Genomic DNA, 16,714 nt, shown 5'->3' on the forward strand with positions numbered 1-16,714 from the left:
TAGATAATAGAGTAGCAGCAGCATGTTTGTGGTCAATATGCATGCGTGTTAGTGTCTGTGTAGTGTGTTTGGTTAGAGTCCAGTGAGTGTAAATCAAGCCTGTGCTAAAATAACGGGGTCATGGCTTTGGGGTAGAAGCTGTTAAGGAGCCTTTTGATCCCAGACTTGGCTCTCCGGTACCGCTTGCCATGCAGTAGCAGAGACAGCAGTATATGACTTGGGTGGCTGGCGTCTTTGACAATTTTTAGGGCCTTCCTCTGACACTGCCTGGTATAGAGGTCCTGGATGGCAGGAAGCTCGGCCCCAGTGATGTACTTGGCCGTACAACTACCCTCTGTAGCGCCTTGCTGAGTGGTTCCTATACCAAGCGGTGATGCAACAGGTCAAGATGCTCTCGATGGTGCAGATGTATAACTTTTTGAGTGTTTGAGTTCCCATGCCAAATCTTTTCAGCCTCCCGGGGAGGAATAGGCGTTCTCGTGCTCTCTTCACAATTGTTTTGGTGTGTTTGGACTAGAGGTCGACCGATTACAATTTTTCAATGCCAATACCGATTAATCGGCCGATTTTATAAAAAATAAAAATAAATGTTTTATATATATATATATCATACACACACACACATTTTTGTAATAATGACAATTGCAACAATACTGAATGAACAATGAACACTTATTTTAACTTAATATAATACATAAATACACACACGCACACAGCTCTGAAGTGACAATGATACTGAAGAGTCTGCTTAGGAGACAAATACTTTCAACTGTTTGAATAAAAATAGAGTAAGTTACCTGTGATGAATGTTGAAAACAAAAACTTTAATTTCTATATGCAGGAAATCCTATTTTAATAATGGGCATGGTAAGAATTGACAACCAAAGTGCGAGTCATAATTCCCATGACACCTAGCAAAATCTGAAAAGCGGTTCCTTCATTTATTCCATTGGATATTTTTAGATTCACTTAAAATAAGGTCTGTGTTTCGTGTAGGCTTACATCACCGTGCCAATTTTATAACTGTGTAGATATCCATAGGACAAGGTAACTCTGATCAATATTGGCTAAATATAAGCGAAGATAAAAAAAAATTGTAGTGGATTTATGAAAATATGTTGACAAACGTTACCTTATCCTAGTGAGATTTACACGGGTATCAAAACGTCGAGGCGGTTTAAGCCTGCACGAAACACAGATCTTATTTGAAGTAGATCAAGACATTCTCTATGGAAGACATGAACGGTAAAATAACGAAGGAACCCCTTTCAAATTCAGCCGCAAGTTATTACAGGAATTATAACGCGTCGACTATTTCTCTCTAAACCATATACCTTTGACTAATCCGGAAACTATCACCTCGAAAACAAAACGTTTATTCCGTTCCGTATTTTATCTAACGGGTGGCATCCATGAGTCTAAATATTCCTGTTACATTGCACAACCTTCAATGTTGTCATAGTTACATAAAGTTCTGTCAAATTTATTCGCAAAGAGCCAGGCGGCCCAAACTGTTGCATATACCCTGACTCTGCGTGCAATGAACGCAAGAGAAATGACACAATTTCACCTGGTTAATATTGCCTGCTAACCTGGATTTCTTTTAGCTAAATATGCAGGTTTAAAAATATATACTTGTGTATTGATTTTAAGAAAGGCATTGATGTTTATGGTTAAGTACACATTGGAGCAATGACAGTCATTGATTGATTGTTTTTTATAAGATAAGTTTAATGCTAGCTAGCAACTTACCTTAGCTTACTGCATTCGCTAACAGGCAGGCTCCTCGTGGAGTGCAATGTAATCCATGCAAGATTGGATCCCCCGAGCTGACAAGGTTAAAAATCTGTCGTTCTGCCTCGTTTCTAGGCCGTCATTGAAAATAAGAATGTGTTCTTAACTGACTTGCCTAGTTAAATAAAGATTAAAGGTGTAAAAAAAAAAAAAGGCAAATCGGGCCCAAAAATACCGATTTCCGATTGTTATGAAAACTTGAAATCGGCCATTCCGATTAATCGGTCGACCTCTAGTTTGGACCATGATAGTTCCTTAGTGATGTGGACACCAAGGAAGTTGAAGCTCTCGACCCGCTCTCTACAGCTCTGACTATGTGTATGGGGGCGTGGTCGCCCTTTCCTGTAGTCCATTATCAGCTCCTTTGTCTTGCTCACGTTATGGAAGAGGTTGTTGTTGTCCTGGCACCACACTGCCAGGTGTCAGCCTATAGGGAGGAGGTCAATCTCGTCGTCTGTGATCAGGCCTACCACTGTCGTGTAGTTGGCAAACTTAATGATGTTGGAGTCGTGGGGACTAAGCACGCACTCCTGAGGGGCCCCCGTGTTGATGGTCAGCGTGGCAGATGTGTTGTTGCCTACCCTCACCACCTGGGGGCGACCCATCAGGAAGTCCAATATCCAGTTGTAGAGGGAGGTGTTCAGTCCCAGGGTCCTTAGCTTAGTGATGAGCTTAGAGGGCACTATGGTGTTGAACGCAGAGTTGTAGTCAATGAACAGCGTTCTCACGTAGGTATTCCTTTTGTCCAGGTGGGAAAGGGCAGTGTGGGGTGACCAGCCTTTTAAAGCATTTCATGGGTACAGATGTGAGTGCCATGGGGCGATAGTAATTTAGGTGTGTGGCATTCTTGGGCCAGGGACTATGGTGGACTCTTTGAAACATGTAGTTATTACAGACTGGGTCAGGAAGAGGTTGACAATGTCAGTGAAGACACTTACCAGCTGGTCAGCGAATGCTCTGAGTCCTGGTAGTCCATATGGCCCTGCAGCCTTGTGAATGTTAACCTGTTTAAATGGCTTACTCGCATTGGCTATGGAGAGCGTGGTCACTCAGTCGTCTGGAATAGATGGTGCTCTCATGCATGGTTCAGTGCTGCTTGCCTTGATGCAAGCATAAGGCATTTAGCTCGTCTGGTAGGCTCCCGTCACTGGGCAGCTCGCGGCTGGTATTCCCTTTGTAATCCGTGATAGTTTGAATGGTATAAAGAACCACACGTATCCATCATGGTGTGTTTTCATGGCACACATTGGGCCCCTTGTTAAAAGTGGAGAAACGTTTGAATGCCACAGGATATCGGAACATCTTTGCGAATCAGGTGCATTTTATGGTAGCAGTGTATCCATCTGCAAATATTTTTTTTTCAGGAGGATAATGCTCTATGACACAAGTCTAGGATTGTCCAGGAATGGTTCCACAAACATGACAGTGAATTCAGTTTTACTGCAGTGGCCTGCCCAGTCACCAGATCTTAATCCAATTGAGCATCTGTGGAATGAGAGAGAATAAACTATTCAGCATAGAGATCCTCTACCAGCCAATTTGACACAACTGTGGGAAGCATTGGAGTCATGGGCCAGCACCCCTGTGGAACGCCTTCGACACTTTTAGAGTCCATGCCCTGACAATTTTGAGGCTGTTCCGAAGGCAAAAGTGGTGAAACTCAATATTAGGAAAGTGTTCCTAATGTTTTGTACTTGCAGTGTATATTTAAGCAATAAGGCCCAAGGGGGTGTGGTATATGGCCAATATACCACGGCTAAGGATACAGTCCTTAGAAATATACCACAAACACCTGATGTGCCTTTCTGCTATTATAAACTGGTTACCAACATAATTAGAGCAGTAAAAAAAAATGTTTTCAGCCAATCAGCATTCAGGGCTTGAACCACCCAGTTTATAATGGCAAATAAATGTATTCTCAAATTGTATTTTCTCTGTTAAGCTGTGTGCACTGAATTGACATGCATGATTGTTGCTGACACGCCGATGTTCAGATGAAGAGAATTAAAAAGTCTTATCATGCACACAATCGCGGAGCTCAACTCAAACAGTGGTGTGTAGCCTGCTGTAGCTGCTGTCAGTCATTCAAAGCCTATACTTTACCATTCAGGTATGGATGCAACTTTCCAGTGCTCATGTTTTTGCCATGTAATGTTATTAGAACAAAATCAGGAAACCCCATAGAATAGTTTAACTATTTACCTAGTTGCCTTGTGTGTTCCATGCCAGATAAATATTCCTCTTGAGGTGCATTCAAGTTGCAAGAGTCATAGGGAGGGTAACATGTATTCTTACAAGCAGTCAATGCACAACAATTCTTAATGCAAAAATACTTTTGATCGCTGTTTTGGCTTTTAGTAAAAAAAAGAGGGGGGAACAGTTTTCCATTGCTACCACTTAATTAGTCCTTCAATTGCACGAGTGGCATCATTTTACAAATTCAGTTACAACCGGTGTTTCAAGCATGGTTTAGGTGCAGCTGCGCAACAGTACAGTCGTGGCCAAAAGTTTTGAGAATGACAAATATAAATTTTCAGTTTGTATGATGGCAATTTTCATATACTCCAGAATGTTATGAAGAGTGTTCAGATGAATTGCAATTGCAAAGTCCCTCTTTGGCATGCAAATGACCTGAATCCCCAAAAAACAATTCCACTGCATTTCAGCACTGCCAGAAAAGGACCGGCTGACATCATGTCAGTGATTCTCTCGTTAACTTCTTTGGGCTGCAAGCCCGAAGCCGGGCACAATATGACAACAGCCACTTCAAGTGCAGGGCGCGAAATTCAAAATATATTTTTTAGAAATATTTAACTTTCACACATTAACAAGTCCAATACAGCATATGAAAGATAAACATCTTGTGAATCCAGCCAACATGTCCGATTTTTAAAATGTTTTACAGCGAAAACACCACGTATATTTATGTTAGCTCACCACCAAATACAAAAAAGGACAGACATTTTTCACAGCACAGGTAGCATGCACAAAACCAACCTAACTAACCAAGAACCAACCAAACTAACCAAGAAACAACTTCATCAGATGACAGTCTTATAACATGTTATTCAATAAATCTATGTTTTGTTCGAAAAATGTGCATATTTGAGCTATAAATCAGTTTTACATTGCAGCTACCATCACAGCTACCGTCAGAAATAGCACCGAAGCAGCCAGAGTAATTACAGACACCAACGTCAAATACCTAAATACTCATCATAAAACATTTCTGAAAAATACATGGTGTACAGCAAATGAAAGACAGGCATCTTGTGATTCCAGCCAATATTTCCGATTTCTTAAGTGTTTTACAGCGAAAACACAATATAGCATTATATTAGCTTACCACAATAGCCAGAAACACAAGCCATTTACCAGCAGCAAATGTTAGCGATCGTAACAAACCAGCAAAAGATATATAATTTGACTAACCTTGATAAGCTTCATCAGATGACAGTCCTATAACATCAGGTTATACATACACTTATGTTTTGTTCGTAAATGTGCATATTTAGAGCTGAAATCAGTGGTTATACATTGTGCTAACGTAGCATCTTTTTCCCAGAATGTGCAGATATTTTTATGACACTCAACTATTCTGACCAAATAACTATACATAAACGTTACTAAAAAATACATGTTGTAAAGGAAATGATAGATACACTAGTTCTTAATGCAATCGCCGTGTTAGAATTCTAAAAATAACTTCATTGCGACATCCAGCTTAGTTATAGCGAGAGCGTGCCCAAAATCTGGGCGCAAACTACTAGTACAACATGTTCGACAGATATATGAAATAGCATCATAAAATGGGTCCTACTTTTGACGATCTTCCATCAGAATGTTGTACAAGGGGTCCTTTGTCCAGAACAATCGTTGTTTGGATTTAGAATGTCCTCTTCTCCAGTCAATTAGCACGGAAAGCTAGCAAAGTGGCGCGAAGCTCTCCTTCCTGAACATACGCAGACAAAGCAACACGCCTAACGTCCCGGAAAAATTTCAATAATCTAATAAAACTATATTGAAAAAACATACTTTACGATGATATTGTCACATGTATCAAATAAAATCAAAGCCGGAGATATTAGTCGTCTATAACGACAGCTTATCAGAAGGCAATACCAGGTCCCTTCTCGCGCTCTCCAGAAAACAGGAAACTGGTGACACGTCATACAAAGAGCTTTTATTCGACCCCAGATCAAGTTATACACTCCATTTCTTCTCTCACTGCCTGTTGACATCTCGTGGAAGACGTATGAAGTGCATGTATACTAATAAATATCAAGGACATTTATAGGCAGGCCCTAGAACAGAGCATCGATTTCAGATTTTCCACTTCCTGTCAGGAAGTTTGCTGCAAAATGAGTTCTGTTTTACTCACAGATATAATTCAAACTGTTTTAGAAACTAGAGTGTTTTCTATCCAATAGTAATAATAATATGCATATTGTACGAGCAAGAATTGAGTACGAGGCCGTTTGAAATGGGCACCTTTTATCCAGGCTACTCAATACTGCCCCTGCAGCCCAAAGAGGTTAACACAGGTGTGTGAGTTGACGACAAGGCTGGACATCACTCAGTCATGCTGATTGACTTCGAATAACAGACTGGAAGCTTCCAAAGGAGAGTGGTGCTTGGAATCATTGTTCTTCCTCTGTCAACCATGGTTACCTGCAAGGAAACACGTGCCGTCATCATTGCTTTGCACAAAACGGGCTTCACAGGCAAGGATATTGCTGCCAGTGAGATTGCACCTAAATCAACCATTTATCAGATCATCAAGAACTTCAAGGAGAGCAGTTCAATTGTTGTGAAGAAGGCTTCAGGGCACCCAAGAAAGTCCAGCAAGCGCCAGGACCTTCTCCTAAAGTTGATTCAGCTGCGGGACCGGGGCACCACCAGTACGGTGCTTGTTCAGGAATGGTAGCAGGCAGGTGTGAGTGCATCTGCACGCACATTGAGGCGAAGACTTTTGGAGGATGGCCTGGTGTCAAGAAGGGCAGCAAAGAAGCCACTTCTCTCCAGGAAAAACATCAGGGACCGACTGATATTCTGCAAAAGGTACAGGGATTGGACTGCTGAGGACTGGGGTAAAGTCGTTTTCTCTGATGAATCCCCTTTCCGATTGTTTGGAGCATCCGGGAAAAAGCTTGCCCGGAGAAGACAAGGTGAGCGCTACCATCAGTCCTGTGACATGCCAACAGTAAAGCATCCTGAGACCATTCATGTGTGGGGTTGCTTCTCAGCCAAGGGAGTGGGCTCACTCACAATTTTGCCTAAGAACACAGCCGTGAATAAAGAATGGTACCAACACATCCTCCGAGAGCAACTTCTCCCAACCATCCAGGAACAGTTTGGTGACGAACAATGCCTTTTCCAGCATGATGGAGCACCTTGCCATAAGGCAAAAGTGATAACTAAGTGACTCGGGGAACAAAACATCGATATTTTGGGTCCATGGCCAGGAAACTCCCCAGACCTTAATCCCATTGAGAACTTGTGGTCAATCCTCAAGAGGCGGGTGGACAAACAAAACCCCACAAATTCTGACAAACTCCAAGCATTTATTATGCAAGAATGGGCTGCCATCAGTCAGGATGTGGCCCAGAAGTTAATTGACAGCATTCCAGGGTGGATTGCAGAGGTCTTGAAAAAGAAGGGTCAACACTGCAAATATTGACTCTTTGCATCAACTTCATGTAATTGTCAATAAAAGCCTTTGACACTTAAATGCTTGTAATTATACTTCAGTATTCCGTAGTAACATCTGACAAAAATATCTAAAGACACTGAAGCAGCAAACTTTGTGGAAATTAATATTTGCGTCATTCTCAAAACTTTTGGTCACAACTGTAGTAGCTCTTTTTGGTGAACGTTGGGAACCGAATAGCATATGTGAAAGAGCCGTTCATTTGGCTCCTTGATTTGCATGCTGTTTCTATTGCTTTTTGGGCTCCAGACGTCGATTTATCTACAGAATAATTATAAAGCGTTCTCTGAAGATGGTAATTCCTCAGTGCAGGAGCAATATATATTTATTTTTTATTTATTTTTTTGCAGGCCATCTAATTTGGTCAGGTAATAATGTATTTGAACTCACATTTCATAATCTGACATGTGTTAGGCAATATTTTAGGCTTTAAATTAGATGTACAATTTTTTTCTTAATGGTTTTAGGTATATTTTCTAAGCATTACTGAACAAAGAGCTGTTTGGGAGCCCAGTGTACGGCTCTTTTTTAGATGAATGGAGCCAAATGGTCCGTCTCACAGAAAAGACTCGGAATGCCCATCGCTACGTAACACTGCTCAAAAAGGACAATGGAGTCTTGAAAGGGCCATGCTTTGTAATAAAAACATAACAATAATGAGTAATTATGTATATTTATAATAGAATAATAATTATAAAAAATAATAACATTCAGGATTGACAAACCCCATGCTTCAGCCTATGTAACATTTTGTAGCCACTATGCTTCTTCATCGGTTGGGCTGCTGATTCAGCTCATTGAGGGCTTGATGATTGGTTGACAAGTTCAGGCGTGCTTGTCCATGGTTACATTACAAATGTGTAATGTTGTGGGTACTCGAGGACCAGGGTTGGGAAACACTGGGCTTTATGCATGGTCCAATATGTTAAAATATACTTAAATGTTTTATCTATTTATACATTTTCAGATATAACAAAAACAGTACAACCCCTCATTCTCCCAACCATCCCCTCCCTCCAAACCACCCGCCCACCAAGGCATCTATAAAAGTAAGTTAAATAGGAAAGAAAACACAAAATAAACAGTAATAGAAACAAAAACAATGGGGGGGGAAAAAGTTCAATAAAAATTATTAGGAGCACAAATGGCCAATAGAACAGACATGACCAAACTATGCAAGTTACACTAAGTAAAAGACTTTCCACGTGTTGTATTAATGGGGACCCAGGTTAAGTTTAACTTTTGTCGGGACCCATGCACAATGTACCTAACCTTCTCCAGAGGCAGAGATCACATCACCTCCTTAACCCACTGCATGAAGGAGTGCGACTTTGCAGACTTCCAGTGAAAGAGGACAAGGCGGCGAGCTAGCATTCTGGTCTAGGGGAGTACCCCAAAAATGGCAGTGACCAGGTTGGGGCTAACAGTTGTATTGCACATGTGAGAGTGCCTCAAATGGGGTCCCAGAGGCCACTCAAAGTTTAGATTGGCATGACCAAAACATGTCCCACAGTTGCTGGACTCAGGAGGCATCTCAAGCACTTGGTCAACATTTGGGTATATTTTTGCCAATCTGTCATTTGAGTAATGAAGACGGTGCAAAACCTTAAACTGAATAAGCCCATGCCTTATGCAAAATGATGTGTGGATACGCCTAATAGTTTGTTGCCATATATCATTGGGTAGCTCGTCACCTATGTCTTGCTCCCATGCAGATGTTGTATTTGCAAAGGAAGGCAGATTAATGTTCTGTATTATGTCGTATAATCTGGAGATTGTGCCCTTCAGATAAAGGTTAAGCTCTAAGCACCTCTCGACTGGACACTTAGTAGGCTCGAGTGGATATGAAGGGAAATGTTTTTGGGCAAAGCTGCGAGTTTGCAGGTATCTAAAAAAGTGGGTATTGGGAATATTATGGTCAACCCTCAGAGTATGGAATGAGATTAATGTGTTATCAACAAATAGGTCACAAAAAAACACCACACCGTTCCTATGCCAGAACTGGAATTCCGTGTCAATCTGTGACGCTGGGATTAGATGTTAATGGGGAGAAGCCGCTCGCTTGTTTAAGGCTAAAGTGACTTCGGAATTGGGACGAGATTTTAAGGGAGTTCTTAACAGTGGGGTTCAAAACATGGGTGCCAAGGTTCATGGGCATTGGGGAGCACAGGAGCGAGACTGGAGAAGTTGGAAGGCTTGACTGTAACTCCATGATGGCCCAAGTTGGGCCATCCTTGTTCTCAAATGTAGAAACCCAATAAACACATTTAGATGTATTTGCTGACCGGTAGTATTGTAAAAAATTGGGAAGGCCCAGCCCGCCTACTGGCTTAGGTCTCTAGATATACCTTTCTCATTTGTGGATTTGACTTATTCCAAATGAAGTTGGAAATGTAGCTGTCCAGTTGTTTGAACATCAACTTTGGCAGAAAAATATGAATCTGGAATAAGTACAAAAACCTAGGTAGTACAGTCATCTTAACAGAATTAATGCGACATGTTAAAGAAATGGAAGAGACTACCACCTTATGAAATACTGCTTAGTGCGCTCCAGGAGTGTTTTGAAGTTATGTTTAAACAGAGCCTTAAATGAGCGTTTGACCTTTATCCCCAAATAAGTAAAGACCTGATGCTCCACCTTAAATGGGAAATTGGCATACCCAATTCTTCTGCTAACTGATTAATGGGGAGGATCACGCTTTTTGTTAGGTTTAACTTATAACCAGAGAATGTCCCAAAACCTTGTAGCATGTCCAAGAGAGAGGGTATAGACTCCACCGTTTTAGAGATGTATTAAAGAAGATCGTCTGCATATAAGGACACCTTGTGAGTTGTTGCCCCTTAATATTCCCTTAATCCTCTGCTCCGCCCAAAGGGCGATAGCAAGAGGCCAATAGCCATATCAAATAGGAAAGGGGATAAACAGCAACCCTGCCTGGTCCTCCTGTGGAGAGGGAAGTAGCTGGAGGTAACATTGTTGGTGCGGACAGAAGCCACGGGATGAGTACAAAATCTTAATCCAGGAAAGGAATGACGGGCCAAACCCAAATCTCTCTAGTACTGTAAATGGATATTCCCACTCAACCCGGTCGAAAGCCTTTTCAACATCAAGAGAGATGACAACTCTGGCTGTAGAGTTGAGTGGGCAGAATAAAGAACATTAAATAGCCGGCGCATATTATAGAAAGATTGCCTACCTGAGATCAATCCCTTTTGGTCAGAGTTAATTGCATTAGTCTCTAAACGGCGCGAGAGGATCTTTTAGTGAGAATTTTATAACCGTAGCACAAAAGGCTTATAGGGCGGTATGAGCCATAGTCTAGGGGATTCTTGTCTTTTTTTATTAAGCAAAACAGAAATAGTCGCCTGGGTAAGTGTCTGTGGCAATTTCTGACTAGAAAGGATTTCATTGTACATTGAGGTGAGGATAGGGGATAATTTAGAGGAGAATGTTTTATAAAATGCAATAGGGAAGCCATCAGGCCCAGGGGTTTTACCGCTCTGAATGGACTGGATTGCCATAGTAGCTTCATCACTTATTGAGGCATCCATGTTGGTTTGCTCATCTGAATTGCGACAGGGGATGTCCAGATTGTCTAGAAATGCATGCGTACGAGATGTCATGAAGAGCCTCTGACGAGTAAAGGGCAGAATAGAATTGCTTCAATTCATTGTTTATTTCTTTGGGGTTGGTAGAAGTTAAATCAGCTGCAATACAGATTTCAGTTATGGTGCTGCTAGCAGCGGAATGTCCAAGCTGGTGAGAACAACTTGCCAGCTTTCTCTCCGTGTTCATCAAATTTTTGTCTCGACTTAAACAGAAGCTGCTCCGTTTGTTTGGTGGAAAGATTGTCAAATTCCGATTGGTGTAGCAGTCTCTCTTTGTAGAGTTCAGGAGTCAGAGAAGATGCATATCTGTTGTCCACATCTAGAAGGAGTTGAGATAGCTCCGATAAGCGTTTGGTGCCATACGCTGTGTATGAAATAATTTGGCCCCTTAGATAGGCTTTTAACGACTCCCACACAGTAGAGTGAGACACGTCAGGGGTGCAGTTGATCTGTAAAAAGACATCAATGTGAGTTGATATGTATTTTTTAAAGGCACTACAGGATAGTATTAGTGGGTCAAGTTCCCACGTGCATTGTGACACAGTACTGTTTGGAAAGTGGATATCTAGCTGGACAGGGCTATGGTCTGAGATAACAATGCTGTGATATTGACTATTAGTTACAAAAGGAAGAATTCTATTGTCCAGCAGGAAAAGTCAATCCTAGAGTATGAGCGGTGGACTGGAGAGGAAAAAAGGAGTACTGTTTAGGAGTGTGATAGCTCCTCCTCCATGGATCAGACAAATTATATGATTCTAGAATGAGTTGATTACTGCACCTGATTTAGAAATTACATTGTTGGGCTTCGGTCTGGATCTGTCTCGACTTGGATGCAATACACAATTAATCTCTGCCCAATTTCAAATGATGAGAGTTAAGGTCGGGAAGTGTTGCAATGAGGTCAGAGAAATTGAGCGTCATCCCAATTAGGACCATAGAGGTTAGCCAGAATAACGTGTGCTAAACAATTTCCCCATCACTATAATATATCTGCCATTAGTATCTGAAATTACTTTGGAGGAGACAAACTGGGTGCCTTTTCTGATAAGGATGGCTACCCCTCTGGCCTTAGCACCAAAGTTGGAGTGAAATATTTGGCCTACCCATCCTCTCTTTAGTGTATCATGGTCGCTGGACCGGAGATAAACTGTCCGGATTTAAGATGAGCATACACTCGGCTACGCTTGACCACCTGGTTAATTCCTTTCACGTTCCAGCTGATAAAGCATGTGGAGCCTAGAGTATGTGAATTAGTCATAGTAATCAGAAATTAATGTTAGTACGATCACATGACCAATGTGCTGAAAGGTCAGAGAAATATAAAGAAAAAAAAGAAAAAAACTTGGACCCCTATGCTGGTCTTCCCCCTGTTGGAAGGCTGAATCTACCTCTCCTAGACTAGATTAGAACAAAATGCTACCATGTTAAACTGAACCTCAGTAGAGCTCTATCCAGGCCAAACATAATCAAGTTTACGCCTAGGAAAGGGGATTCTGGAGGCAACCACCTCAGCCATCCAAGGTATCTTATGCAATATGCATATTTGAAGGATAGTAAAACAATATACACTGCTCAAAAAAATAAAGGGAACACTTAAACAACACAATGTAACTCCAAGTCAATCACACTTCTGTGAAATCAAACTGTCCACTTAGGAAGCAACACTGATTGACAATAAATTTCACATGCTGTTGTGCAAATGGAATAGACAAAAGGTGGAAATTATAGGCAATTAGCAAGACACCCCCAAAAAAGGAGTGATTCTGCAGGTGGTGACCACAGACCACTTCTCAGTTCCTATGCTTCCTGGCTGATGTTTTGGTCACTTTTGAATGCTGGCGGTGCTCTCACTCTAGTGGTAGCATGAGACGGAGTCTACAACCCACACAAGTGGCTCAGGTAGTGCAGTTCATCCAGGATGGCACATCAATGCGAGCTGTGGCAAAAAGGTTTGCTGTGTCTGTCAGCGTAGTGTCCAGAGCATGGAGGCGCTACCAGGAGACAGGCCAGTACATCAGGAGACGTGGAGGAGGCCGTAGGAGGGCAACAACCCAGCAGCAGGACCGCTACCTCCGCCTTTGTGCAAGGAGGTGCACTGCCAGAGCCCTGCAAAATGACCTCCAGCAGGCCACAAATGTGCATGTGTCAGCATATGGTCTCACAAGGGGTCTGAGGATCTCATCTCGGTACCTAATGGCAGTCAGGCTACCTCTGGCGAGCACATGGAGGGCTGTGCGGCCCCACAAAGAAATGCCACCCCACACCATGACTGACCCATCCCCAAACCGGTCATGCTGGAGGATGTTGCAGGCAGCAGAACGTTCTCCACGGCGTCTCCAGACTCTGTCACGTCTGTCACATGTGCTCAGTGTGAACCTGCTTTCATCTGTGAAGAGCACAGGGCGCCAGTGGCGAATTTGCCAATCTTGGTGTTCTCTGGCAAATGCCAAACGTCCTGCACGGTGTTGGGCTGTAAGCACAACCCCCACCTGTGGACGTCGGGCCCTCATACCACCCTCATGGAGTCTGTTTCTGACCGTTTGAGCAGACACATGCACATTTGTGGCCTGCTGGAGGTCATTTTGCAGGGCGCTGGCAGTGCACCTCCTTGCACAAAGGCGGAGGTAGCGGTCCTGCTGCTGGGTTGTTGCCCTCCTACGGCCTCCTCCACGTCTCCTGATGTACTGGCCTGTCTCCTGGTAGCGCCTCCATGCTCTGGACACTACGCTGACAGACACAGCAAACCTTTTTGCCACAGCTCGCATTGATGTGCCATCCTGGATGAACTGCACTACCTGAGCCACTTGTGTGGGTTGTAGACTCCGTCTCATGCTACCACTAGAGTGAGAGCACCACCAGCATTCAAAAGTGACCAAAACATCAGCCAGGAAGCATAGGAACTGAGAAGTGGTCTGTGGTCACCACCTGCAGAATCACTCCTTTTTTGGGGGTGTCTTGCTAATTGCCTATAATTTCCACCTTTTGTCTATTCCATTTGCACAACAGCATGTGAAATTTATTGTCAATCAGTGTTGCTTCCTAAGTGGACAGTTTGATTTCATAGAAGTGTGATTGACTTGGAGTTACATTGTGTTGTTTAAGTGTTCCCTTTATTTTTTTGAGCAGTGTATAAAAAAGGGAGTTGTAAGTATATGTTGTATGTATTAAACATGCTCACAGTATGTTAGTAGGGTACCCTATTAAGGCATGGAAAGAGAGCTCAGTGGCTAGCCTTAGGTAGCGACTAGGCTAATTATTACCGCTCCACCTAGCACCGTCGCTGTACAGCCGCAACTAGTTGGTAAAAGCTAATTGTGCCATGTACTGTAAATAAAATACTATTCAAACTATATTGTCCGTGTGAGAACATGTCACCCTATACATACCATCATTGTTCATAATGTTAAGTTACTGGATTAATACTTGTCATTTTTGGCAGCAGGGTGGAGGCAAGTTTCAATCAAGATATAAATTCACTAGTTGGTCCTTGGTCGCGTTAGCACGGCTAGTGCAGGGTCACAGTATGAGCCCACAATAGCTAGTTCATTTTTTGTCGCCTGTCCTCCTGTGGATGTTGGTGCGTAACAATGTATTCTTTGGCCTTGGTTGGGTCTAAGAATGTCTTCTGCTCGCCGGAGGGAGTAGTGATCTTCAGTACAGCTGGTAACGAATGCCGAACTTGGTGTCCAGACAGCGGTGTAGGAGCCCGCTCACCTCGTTGAAGGCTGACCTCTTCTTTGTGACTGCCGCCGTGTAGTCCGGGTAAATGCGAACATTCTGTCCGTAGTGGGTGATGGGAGCAGCTCGCGCTGCCTTACGGAAAACGTCCTCCTGAAGGTAGTGGAATGTAACTACTATGGGTCTGGGCGGCTCCCCATTCTTCGGTGTGGACTGTATGCTTCTGTGCGCACGGTCAAGGGTGGGGGCATAATCGAGGCCTAGAATTTCCTGTAGCAGTTTTGCTATGGACAGGGTAGGCCGCATTCCGCCTATGGTCTCGAGTCCCTCTCCCACGCCGAAAATGCGACCGTTCCCCTGTCGCTCTGTTCTCGAGGTCCTCAATCTTGGAAGTGAGTTAGACGACATCTGATGATAGCCGGGTGGCTTGCTCTTCCAGTGTCACCACTTTGTTGGAGTTAGTATTTGCACCATCTTCCAGGCTATTTAGACGGGTGTCATGTCTCGCCAAGCCTTCGTTAACGGAGTCGATCTTTATGTTGACCTCGTGGCGAGAATAGCTATTTGTGCTGATAGGTCAGTGGATAATGACTCTACCTTAGCCAGCAGTCTGTTCAGATTGAATGATAGCCTCCATTACCATGGCTAGGACAGGGGGATCAAAGTCTGTGTCAGGTGAGCCCAAGGCTTCAGCAGAGGCCTGCTCCTTTGTGGCCTGTGGCCTTTGTTGTCTCGGAATTTTACGATTAAAAGGCCAACATTTTCAGGAAAAAAATATATTAATTTGGGTTCAAAATTAATTAATTCCAAATTAGTTACAAAATTTACAAGGTGAGGGAGGTGTTGGTCAAGTATTAATAGTAAATTGTTCGCCCTGGATCGGAGCACCGAGAAAACACGTCTTCACATGTTGCTGCTCACCAGCGCCCCCGTTCAAATAATTTTTAGGTACATTTTTTTCCTCCAATATGTTTTGGGGCTTTTAAGAGGTCACCATGACTGAGCTTCTCAGTCCTTCAATATAAAATTGTCCTGGGGAGGACCACGGGTCCCCTAAGCAAGGTGACTGGAATTGGCCAAACTCGCAGTTTAATACATGTACAAATGATCCTCTTTCCCTAAAAGCGTAATGGTCATGACTTTCTTACAGTAAAGGGGAGGTTAACTTTTAAAACATTTTTTTTTTTTTTTTTTTTTTTCACTCTAACCCCTGGAAGTTTGACTGGAGTGTTTCTGACCTGTCTCTGTTCCCTCCAGGCCTGCTGACTGCCACTGTGGCCTCCAGGATCCACCGTGCGGCTCAGCCTGCCCTGCTCTACCTGGTGCCCTTCACCCTGCTGCCTCTACTCACCATGGCCTACCTGAAGGTACATATTGGGAGGCTTGATAAGGGGGAGAGGGGTGTGATGGGCTGTGAGATATGGAGTCAGTCATAAGTAGGTTAAGAGATCAGTCAAAACGGCAGGACTGCTGGGGAATAATTTTATATGACTCAAGTGTTTTGTGTAAATGTGTTTTGACTGAATGCTGACCCAGAGGGAGGGAGACGGGACTGAGATGAACTGATAGAAGCAGCGTTAAGTGGTAGAGGAGGCCTAGAGGAGTAATCCAGGATCTAGGCAGATGGGATACCAGGCCAGGGACCCAGAGGTAATGGATGAGGACATAAGTGGATATAGAGGGTATTATTAGGGACGCCACAGACACTATGGAAGCTCTAGTGTAGAGCGCCCGGTTATGCGGGCAGAGCATTTTTTAAATCTAAATGGTTAAATGAGTGATGTCATTGTTGCAGTATTATGTGAGTGGGCAACATCTACTATCATCGTAAATTGACATCTAGAATTATTTTGTCATATTTTATATTGCGCAAATTTCCCTAATATGGACAGTTTGTTACTGCCTTACACAAGCTTGCATTTT

The 16,714-nt window shown here is 43.0% G+C and overlaps 1 protein-coding gene across 2 annotated transcripts in view; it reads left to right on the forward strand.

Annotated features, from left to right (window-relative positions):
* Nucleotides 1-16,714, forward strand: part of LOC120021299 (signal peptide peptidase-like 3) — a 51,377-nt gene that overhangs the window by 29,881 nt on the left and 4,782 nt on the right. For both annotated transcript variants that reach the window (XM_038964997.1, XM_038964999.1), the window contains exon 10: nt 16,049-16,158. In XM_038964997.1, the coding sequence (XP_038820925.1) occupies nt 16,049-16,158 (110 nt within the window). The remainder of the gene's footprint in view (nt 1-16,048; nt 16,159-16,714) is intronic.

This window comes from Salvelinus namaycush, chromosome 26, assembly GCF_016432855.1.
Source record: "Salvelinus namaycush isolate Seneca chromosome 26, SaNama_1.0, whole genome shotgun sequence".
Lineage (NCBI taxonomy): Eukaryota > Metazoa > Chordata > Actinopteri > Salmoniformes > Salmonidae > Salvelinus > Salvelinus namaycush.